General features: G+C 36.9%; 1 protein-coding gene across 4 annotated transcripts; it reads right to left on the bottom strand.

The window, feature by feature from the left end:
* Positions 1-350: 350 nt before the first annotated feature.
* LOC149240474 (thioredoxin F1, chloroplastic-like) lies at positions 351-6553 on the bottom strand. 4 transcript variants are annotated; one of them, XM_089373720.1, is made up of 5 exons: positions 6377-6553; positions 6076-6255; positions 5408-5881; positions 1033-1132; positions 351-787 (listed from the first exon to the last, which is right to left on the bottom strand). In XM_089373720.1, exons 3-5 carry the CDS (start codon positions 5752-5754, stop codon positions 650-652), a joined length of 585 nt encoding a protein of 194 aa, XP_089229846.1. In that variant the 5' UTR covers positions 5755-5881; positions 6076-6255; positions 6377-6553; the 3' UTR covers positions 351-649. The 4 variants fall into 4 exon arrangements, with proteins under 4 accessions (XP_089229846.1, XP_089229848.1, XP_089229847.1 ...); XM_089373722.1 differs by lacking the exon at positions 6377-6553 and adding an exon at positions 6256-6270 and having other exon boundaries at positions 6076-6138; XM_089373721.1 differs by lacking the exon at positions 6076-6255.
* Positions 6554-10234: the final 3681 nt, after the last annotated feature.

Genomic DNA, 10234 nt, shown 5'->3' with positions numbered 1-10234 from the left:
AATAACTCTTACATCCAGAAGATGCAAAGAGTAATTTAAAATGCTCAATCACAAAAAAAACTTAAAACAGAGCAGCATGCCTTCGCATTTTGAGAAACAGTATTCATTCATGTTTAAGCAATAATCACTTTATTGATAACAAAACAATTTACAAATTTTGAAAATGAACGAAAATAGCTTCATTAATAAGACAACAATTTACAAAAGCTGAAAATGAAAGCAGCCCACCAATTTGTAAACTTATGGACTTAATTTTACAGTCTCAACAGCTTATACCAGATCTTTTAATTTCATTCCTGTCACTTGGGGAAAAAACGAAAATTGTTTTATTGTCATAAAAGGAACACATATTAGGGCAACAAAGAGATGCTTTATAAATAAATAATATTATCCCAAAAAATGGGATTTGTGTAGCACAGAGCAAGAGCCCTTGATTGAAAAGATAGAAGGGTATTATATTTTATCTTTACTCTTGTATCCATAAGGTACAAACAGTAATTATAAAATGCCTGCTCACAAGATGACCAAGAACAGGGCAACCTGGCAGTCCAATTTGAGAAACAGTACCATTTGATGTTCAAACACAAAACACTTTATTGATAAGATATCAATTTACAAAATCTGAAAGGCAGCCAACCAATTTGCAAATCTATGGACTTGATTTTACAGTCTCAATAGCTTGTACCAGATCATTTAATTTTGCTCCTGTCACTTCTTTAATGATTTTTTTACCCTTCAATACTTTGAAGGTGGGCACAACCTTCACTCCCAGCTCCTTTGCCAGAGGCTATAACCAAAAACATCAACCAAAGGCATTAGTTTAAGATATATTAGATGAAATATATAATAAGCAATCCAGATGATTTGATTAAAAGTATGAGGAAAAACAGAGTGTTCAGGCAATGCCACTTTATCCATTAAAGAGACAAGTGAATAGGAGCGTAATAAATATTTGATAGACAAAATGCAGTGTCATAGAAGAAGCGAGATGATGAACTTAAGTCATGAAGTACGTCAAGAAAATCAACAGACCTTGTTCTCCTGGTTGCAGTCAAGCTTCAGGAACACAACATCGGTGTATTTCTCTGATAGTTCTTGCAGTTTGGGAGCAATAATCTTGCATGGACCACACCTTCAAAGGAATTCAAAAAAAGGAAGCAATGTTAGAAAAAGAACTGCTTCTTACTAAAATAGATTTATTATTAGTGATGTTTAAAGTTTCTTAAACCACAAGGATCGAGACCTTTTCTGGACAGCTTTTCTCATATTCCAAAGTATTATACAACATGGAGCATGTCATCAATCCTTGCCTGACAATATGAAAAAGTTGACAAATTTATACAGCAACCCAGTGTGCAAACAAACAACAAATATGAATCTTTCATCTGATCCGGGAGCTGTCCACAACTAAACGGGAAAACAGAAAACCATCATGCCCTGAAATGTCTGTCTGGACTCTGAACTGATTCCATACAGTTTAGGAGTCGAGCTAGTACACAAACGGAGAATTAGAACACATACAAATAAAAATATATTATGGTGACTTTAATCAAACTAACGTAATGGTTCGGGGGGAAGGAAGAGGGACTGAATCAGGTGCTGCTAGGGAAAAAGGGGAATCATATCCTGGAAATTCTTTGCTCCTGCTGACAGGTAGGATGTTTCACCCCCTGAGGAAAAGCCGGCTGGCTTCAGCTGTCATAGCTTAGGAGTGTCTTAATTTTGTGTAGTCGGTAAAGGAAAATGGGAACCCATGTAATCAACCATACCTTGATAAACCTGCTGCTCCCTAATTTTCTCAGCAACCACCACTGAGATAAAATTAGAACAGCATCCTCTATAGAACCATTGGGTGAGAGAGGAAATTGACAATCAAAAGGATTAATCTTATCCTCAATATACCTTCAAATAACATTCTTTGTTTGTCACTTATATTACTAAGTTGAAACTACTGCACATATGTCACTGGCATGACAACAATCCAGAATACAGCATGAATATTATGCATTATTCGAGAAGATAGAAGGATACTGGCAATGGATCGCTTCACAGATTCTTAACTAGCTAAAATTAAACCCTATCATTAGGCCAACTTCTGAAAACAGGATTCTTGATAGAAAACTTGCTAGACTCCTCGAGTAGCATCTGGAAACATTACCTAGGGGCAGATGGTGCCGGCGGGAGTTATCTTTGAGACTTTGACCAAGAAGGAACGCTAGAAACATCATATGCCTGGAAAATTGGTGAAACTTCAAATAATCAAGCCAAGGCTTTGGCTCTTGGGATAGGAGTCTGGACTATGAAGAATCAAGACATCAAAAATATGACATTGATTGGAGATTCAATCAGAATCATTGGTCGTATGGTCTTTAAAACTCTCCCAAACACTGCCATCTTTAATAGATTGCTATGTGGCACTCAAAAACTATTAGAAGGATTTGAGGCAGTCAAACTTTTTCATTCCCTCAGAGGGCTCAATCAACCAGCAAGCCCAATGGCCAAAAGGGCCTGCTCCTTACCTCTTGGTCAAATTTGGAAAAATGAAGGGTTGGGGGATAAGGATTGGTGGTGAGGAAGTGTGTAATCTCCCCCAAGTTTTTTATTCACCATTCTTATTAAATGATCATAAAAACAACCCTTGATAAGTGGCATTTCAATTATGACAAGCATTTACATAGAACCATAAGAGTGGCCCACCGTGCTATTCATTCACACTCACGAAGGGCAATCTTTATTAACCCTGGCAGGCTGGGATAGTGCAGAACATGTGGAATTTTTCCTCATCTTTCAATGAGCATTTGGAAGTTTCAGTTATGGCTTTGGAGGAGAGGCCTGGGACTTATCATTCTTCTCTTGTTTTTTCTGGTTGGAAAGTCTGATTCCAGTTGGAAGGCCAGATTTTGTGACTCGTAAGAGCCTGGGAGCTTGGCTTTAGGAACAGGGAACATAGAACTCAACTGCAGTTTGAATTCTGACCTCAGATTTCAAGCCACGTACTCTGTTTGTTAATCTTGAGTCTTCTTGTTCTCAAAATTCAAGGAATTCCTTGGGGATTGAAGGTCTATTTCCTTGTGGATTTTTTTCTAAAAGTTTGGCGGTCAGATGTTTTCTTAGGCAAAACGATCCATCCCAGGAATACCCTATCTTGGGTTGGTCCTTTGAGCATTTTCTAAGCCCAGACAGTTGCTTCCATGAGACCTTAGATGGGTGTACTTGTTTTTGTTATTCTGAAGGGATAGAAGAATTTTGGACTAACATTCAGACCAGATACTCTGAAACAAGCAAAATGGAAAATCACCAGGACCACCTTCAAGATTAAATTAGACACTGTGAGTGCCTTTCTGATGACACTCAAGAAGTAGTAGTACAGGCAATGGGCAGAATGGAGGCATGGAGAAGGGATTGGGAGAATAGTTGTCAAAAGGAACTAAAAACCACAAGGAAACAGATGCTTAGGATGAATGCCCAACTGCAAAAGCATAACAGAAAAACAATCCTTATGGAGGTAGGGGAAGAGAGTAAGAGGAAGAAGCTGGAAGAACAACTAGATTTCATAAAAGAATTGCAGAGAAGAGTTTGGCATTTGGAGCTAGAGAAAATTTCTGGGTTGCAGATCTGAGGTATTCTGCCTTGCCAGCGATCTATGTTGGTTACTTTGGATAAGAGAAAGCAGCAGCCAAAGAAGAAGACACTGTGGAACAGCATTCTCAGCAAGTCAAGAGAGCAGACCCACCTGAGCTGTCATATCAGTTGTAGGAAGAAAGAAGACTGCCCACTTTGAGCATGGAAACAAAACTGTTAACGTTATGATGTATTTCAAGTCTGTAATTTTGCTGGGCCAGTTTGTAAGGCTTTATACAAGCCAGAGAGTCAATAGTAGAACTAGAATACTGAAGATAGGACAACTAGGAAGCAACTACCAGCATCTTTTGGAAGTTTATTGGACTGTTTCATATCTTTGTGTTCGTATAAAAAGCTGAATGGTGCAGCTACAGCCCCATCTTTTATTTAATACAAATAGCAACTGCTTCTGTTAAAAAAAACATCTCAAAACATTACTTTACTTTTGGATTCTAGATGAAAGCATCTCAGGAAGCCATGATAGGAAAATGTTATGCAGGGAACAGGTAAGAACTACGAAGAATATTTAATAAAAGCAAAAAAAAAGCTTTGATTAGACCAAGTTAAGCCCTATATTAACAGATATGCAAACCCACGTCATGGGATTTCCAAACTTTAAAGCCTAAATTGCACAAACCTGTATCTAAATGTCCAATTGGTCTGGACTCTGAAGAATGTTAAAATTAATTCTTTCATTATTCCATGTATTTAATTAATCCAGAATGTATAACATATCAATATTCTGGACTCTGAAGAATGTTAAAATAATTCATTCATTCATTCCATATATTTGACTAATCCAGAATGCATAGCATGTCAATATTCAAGTTGGAACTGAAGCCAGCTGGGGAGGTAACCGCCAGCACACCTTATGAGCGAAGACAACAGGGGACAGCCAATATCAAGAACTGAAACTTCTGATAGAGCAGGATTTTATTAGCCCGTCACTTTAAGTGACTGAACCCAGAGAGACCCCTCAACCTGGACCCATTTATGTGTTGTGTGTAAGCATGAGGAAGCTGAAAGGGATCACAAGAGCAACATAGCCGCAGCAATAGATATTGCCATAATAAGGACTCTCCGTATAAGCTTAAGGGGAATTGAATCCTAATATCTACGCATCAGCAGATATTGCCATATCATCAAAAAAAGCGATATGGAGAGCCATTATGGCTATGACCAAAATCATAATTGGATAAACCGAGATGTTTAACAATTCATAAGCGACTCGTGTGGATCGGCCATGGTGATAATACAGGTGCCTAGTAAACATGGAGTTACATTCATCCCTCAGTCTCATCAGCTCAAAATCAAAATCAACTTTATCTCTTATACAGAATTGGTTTTGTTGTCAACAGGGACTTGGCTGATTGGTAAAGAAGGGGTCGTGATATTCACCCACCAGGGTTCACCCACCAGGGTTCAATTCCCCTATTCTGGGATATACTTGCCCTTAATGGATCGCCACACCATCAGCAGATCTGCCAGTGCTGATAAGGTGGCATTCAATTCCCCTATAATGTGATATACTTGCCCTTAATGGACCGCCACACCATCAGCAGATCTGCCAGTGCTGATAAGGTGGCATTCAATAATAGTTGAAGGAAGTTTGTCAATTATTCTTAGAATTGATTGTGTCAGAGTCCTTATTACAGGCATCGATAATATAGTTCTTAAGACAAAATTAAGCATTCATATAGGTTGGAGTAACCAATCTATTCATTTATCATCTGGTTCTTCTCAGCTAGTTTTCAAACAGAGAGCAGAAGTAGTACAGAAGAGTTACCATTGGGTATACATGTCCAACACCACAACCTTGTCGCCAGCCGCATCAACAGCAGGCCAGAAGCTATCTTTGTCCACTTCAGTCACTTGTCCAACAGCAACTCCAACGGTCTTCACGCTTGCTCTCACCAAGAAGCCAGACGGCGATTGTGCCTGCTTGTTCTCCAAGAATGGGTTGCATAAAGCAGAGGAATTCTGCTGCTGCAGAGACTGCCCAGACCACCCTACACTCTTTTTAAATTGAACAGAAGAAGCAGCACTAGGCTTGTCAACAGAAAGAGAACATGTGGGCAATCGGGGCAGTTGGGCAGCTCCAATTTGAGTGGAAACAGAAGTGTGCAGTGCCATCAGAAGCAAAAACACTCAATCAAATAGATCTATGCCTCGATGTCAGTAAGGCACTATATTCTAAGTGCTAGTGCCTGCCCAATTCCTCTGGATCTACACGCAATGTTTCTCCTTCTCCCTTTGTGACCTTCAAAGGACACCAGGAAACAGATTAAATAAGCAAATATCCGCCTCTCAGTCAATCTCCCCCACACAATTAATAAATTTTGAGTCTCTTTCATGCAAAAACAAGTCTAGAAAAGACACAAATATAAAAGAACAAAAAGAGGATTTTTTTATATAAAATCAAGAGACACCAGATGCTGAAAACGATTAACTTACTATCAAATATTTGGATCCAAACGGTCAAAACATGAACTGGGTATGCAAAATATTATTCCCCCACTACAACGAATCAAATGTGCAAGCAATTGATTTCATTATCCAGGAAAAAGGGGAACAATAGTGAACTGAAGAAACTACTGCAAGCAGTATAAGTTCCAACAAAAACCAGAAAATCACCTGTCTCAATACACCATTCTGTCAAACTAGATTTGCAAACACAACTGCTTCAAAAGCAAGAAAAGTAAAGAAAGTGCTCACTGCCAGTGAAAGACTGGGGTTACTGAAAGTAGAAACTGACCTTAAAACATTGAGTAAGGGCCAAAGTGGCCTCAGATGGGTACAAAATTGTCAAGATGCTCTCGTCTGAATAGTGTGATTTGCCCCACTAGCCACAATGAAAAATTCTGTGGAAAATGATGTTGAAGGTTTCCACCCTGGATATTCAAGAGGATCCCGAAATGATGCTCGCTTTCGCTTTCTACCTCAGCATCGATATTGAAAAGAGGGATTAAAGGAATTAAAAATTTTAATGATTTCGTCAACTAAAATGCGTCGAAACACGCCTGATGCGAAAGGAGAGGAAATCTAGGACTCTCGTCACAAGATTCATGGAGCTCCACACACCAGACAGATAAGATTTGCTTGGTAGTTCAAAGTTGGGAAATTTTATGCTTTTCGGTGTCCTTAGTGTGTGCAAGTTTATTTGTTTGTATGCATTTTTTTTTATTTTAATTATGGAAGATTGTAATTTGTGATTATAGTTAATAGTGTTGTTATTAATAACATTAAGACTATAGTTAATAGTGCACTAATTAGATAATTAGATGGGTAGAGTATTACTATTTTCAAGATGGGTAGAGTATTACTATTTTCTTGAAAGTTTATTAGGGAGGTTAAATATATTTTTTATAATTAAATTTAAATGGGTAGGAATAAAAATTATATTTTTAATCATAGTTATTAAATTCAATCGAATGGGTAAAGAAAATTTAAAAATTTACTAATTTATTTGATTTGGTCAAATTATCTATAAAGTTTGATTCCGGTTGGCAAGATGGCACACTATGGAGCGACCAACTTTTCTAAGCATGTGGCTCTTCTAAGCACACAGTTGTGTTCCACTACCAACAAGAGCACTGCTCTTATCTCATAGCCTATTACCCAGTTAACCCTACTTAAAAGATGTATTCATCCCACAGGTTGGATCAATAGGGCCACCTACCCATCAATCTATCACTTTTTCACCTCTTAGGGGACCTAGCTACTTAGGGGTAAAGAATAGTTGAGAGCCCTAAATTCAACTATGAATCGGGGAGTAGAGGGATCACACAGGCTGGAGAGATCAAAGCGGATTTAATATGAGCTAGAGACATCAAAGCTGATTTAATACAAGTTTCGCATTGCCCAATCTCTAAGAAAATAGTAAAAAACTATCTCAAAGCTCAAAGAAAGGGACCCAATTAGCTAGACAAACCAAAGCAACAAGCATCTTTTGTCAAGAAAAATTGAATTACAAATGCATTTAGTAACTTTTGAAACATATAGATGAGTTTTTTGAAGTATTTTTTTTAATCAAAGACAAACCAAAGCAACAAGCATCCTTCGTTAACCTGAATTGCAAATGCATTTAGTAACTTTTGAAACATATAGATGATTTTTTTGAAGTATATTAACATTTCTTTTTCCAAATTGAATTTTTTTTAATCAAAGACAAACCAAAGCAACAAGCATCCTTCGTTAACCTGAATTGCAAATGCATTTAGTAACTTTTGAAACATATAGATGAATTTTTTGAAGTATATTAATAATTTTTTTCCAAATTGAAAAATTTTGAATCAAATTGTTTTCGTATCAAATTCAATTCTAACTTGATAACTATGCTCTCAATAGTTTTACATACTTTAACATATTATTAAAATACATGTAAATTCTAATATGTTATTAAATTAGTCTAGGTTATGATGAATGCTTACTTTGTATTATGGACACAACGAATTATACCATAAATTGGGAAACAGAGGATCACATAAAAGACATCAAAGTGGATTTAATATAAGCTAGAAACATCAAAATTGATTTAATATGAGTGAGATATCAAAATAAATTTCATATAAATTAGAAACACCAAAATTGATTTGATATGAGTTTCTCATTACTCAGACTATAAAAAATTTAAAAAAAACTATATATATGGTTGATGACCTTCGTTAAAGTAATAAACCAGACCAACTAAAACAAATGATCCAACCTAAATTACAAATGAATTTGATAACTTTTTGAAGATATAGATGAGTTTTTTTTTAAATATATTAAAAATTATTTCCTAAATTGAGTTTTTTTTAAATAAAATCATTGCATTATAAAATTCAAATTGAAACTGGTAACTCAACCACTTTACATACTTCAAAAATACATGCAGATGCAAATTCTAAAATAGTATTAAATTGCTTTAGGTTATGGCGAATGATTGCTTTGTATGGTGGACATTAGGAATTCAATGGATGGGATTTACACTCATGTTTGCTTATGCACCATGTTTAAAATGAGATGGTCAAGAGGGCTGGGGCTGGGGCTGGGGCTGGGGTAAATTTGATAGTAATTAATACCGTTCCCCCACAATTGAAGTTTATTCCTTTCTTGATGAATCATGCCACGGGCAAGTTCACTGCTTTCAGCATGGATGATGGATTATGCCATGCTATACGTCACCGCTAACATTTTTTTATAATAAATCGGAACATGAAAGTCTTAAACTATTATTTTTAACCCACGTGAGTTAACGGCTTTTTATGATGAAGGTACATCATAAGAGATTTAGAATATTATATTTTTTTGACAAGTTTTTAATCTAATCTGCAGGGTGCAGAATGGTTGTATTACTATAATCTATAGGGTATATGGTGTAGATTAGGCGAAAATAAAATATATTATTATAACATATACACACATTATTCATTTAAAATTTGGTAAATTTGATTAATAAAATAAATTTATGTTATAAAAAATTTAGAATGTTATTAAAGATAATATATAATTTATTTATAAATTAAAAATTTTTAATTTGATAATATAATGGATAGGAAATTGGAATGGTGGGCATTGTCAAGAGTATTTATTTGATATTTTCAAGATTTATTTGTAGTAGTTAAGGAGAGGATGGTGCAAAGTATCGTGAAATCTCAAGGTCTTTTGGCTCTCTCTAGCGACATGAAGCCTCCACTCACCACAATTGCCTTTCAACGCAACAAGCTCTCAACCATGGTCGAGGAGACATGTCTGCAAGCCCGAACGACAAAGGATCTTAATGAGAAGCCCGCTACGGGGATTCAATTCGATGGATCTATACATTTAGTGGGCATTAGTTGTTTTCTCATGAAAGTATGAAGAAATTTGTCCAACTTCAAGATCTGGCCAATCAAAGGAGTTCTTATTCTCTTCAAAATCTTTTTTGCAACTCAGATGATGGTTTTATCCTAGTTATTTTGAATTTTCTGATATTTGTACAACCATTCTTAGGGTGTTCCTTCTGCATGTTGGTCCAAGCCTCGGATCTCATGTCATCACTCACCGCCTCAATCCAAGATCTGTTATGAATCTCCTTTAGCTGTGTTTGACTAGTATATGGCATAAGTCATCTTCAGGACCTGGAATTCCTCAAAGAATATGGCATAGCCAAGGATGCCTTTATTTCTCTAATCTCCAAATTGAGGGGTGGTGCCAAAGGATGTGAGGTGTCTTCCTCCTCCCAACCCAAGACTTTTAAGGAAGTGCCAAAGCTAGGACATTCATCTTCGAACCCCAAAGATCTACTAGGGCCAACATTTGTTGTTGATCCAGGTGGATATTGGTGGCCACCTGCCAAGTCCACCTGGACCCCCACCATTGTCTTTCTCAGCATTTCCAGCACAACTTACTATTTTTAGCAGTTTTTCGGGTCCTGAACTTCCGGAGCCGTTTTGAGGCCCTAAACGACGTTTTTTGGGGAATCCAGGGGTAACTAGAGTCGTGTTGCCCGTTCCAACAATGATAGTGCTCGGATAGATCTTTCTAATGAGCTATTGTACGCGTCAAACGGAGATCATATGCCAAAGTTACGACCCCCGGAAGTTGATGTACCAACTTACCCCCAAACGGGGCCCACAGTTTGGCGTTTCAT

Source organism: Pinus tabuliformis, chromosome 8, assembly GCF_031772625.1.
Source record: "Pinus tabuliformis cultivar Carrire ecotype Pingquan chromosome 8, CPIR1, whole genome shotgun sequence".
In the NCBI taxonomy this organism is placed as follows: domain Eukaryota; kingdom Viridiplantae; phylum Streptophyta; class Pinopsida; order Pinales; family Pinaceae; genus Pinus; species Pinus tabuliformis.
Note: the sequence above shows the minus strand (reverse complement) of the source record. Positions and strands in the feature narration are given on the sequence as shown.

Excerpts from the sequence above, each read along its gene's own strand:
- LOC149240474 (XM_089373720.1), bottom strand. The coding sequence starts at position 5,754 with ATGGCACTGCACACTTCTGTTTCCACTCAAATTGGAGCTGCCCAACTG. Across the intron at positions 1,133-5,407 it reads TTGGACATGTATACCCAATG|GTGTGGTCCATGCAAGATTA; the intron begins GTAACTCTTCTG and ends ATTCCTTTGAAG. Across the intron at positions 788-1,032 it reads ACTGCAACCAGGAGAACAAG|CCTCTGGCAAAGGAGCTGGG; the intron begins GTCTGTTGATTT and ends TTTTGGTTATAG.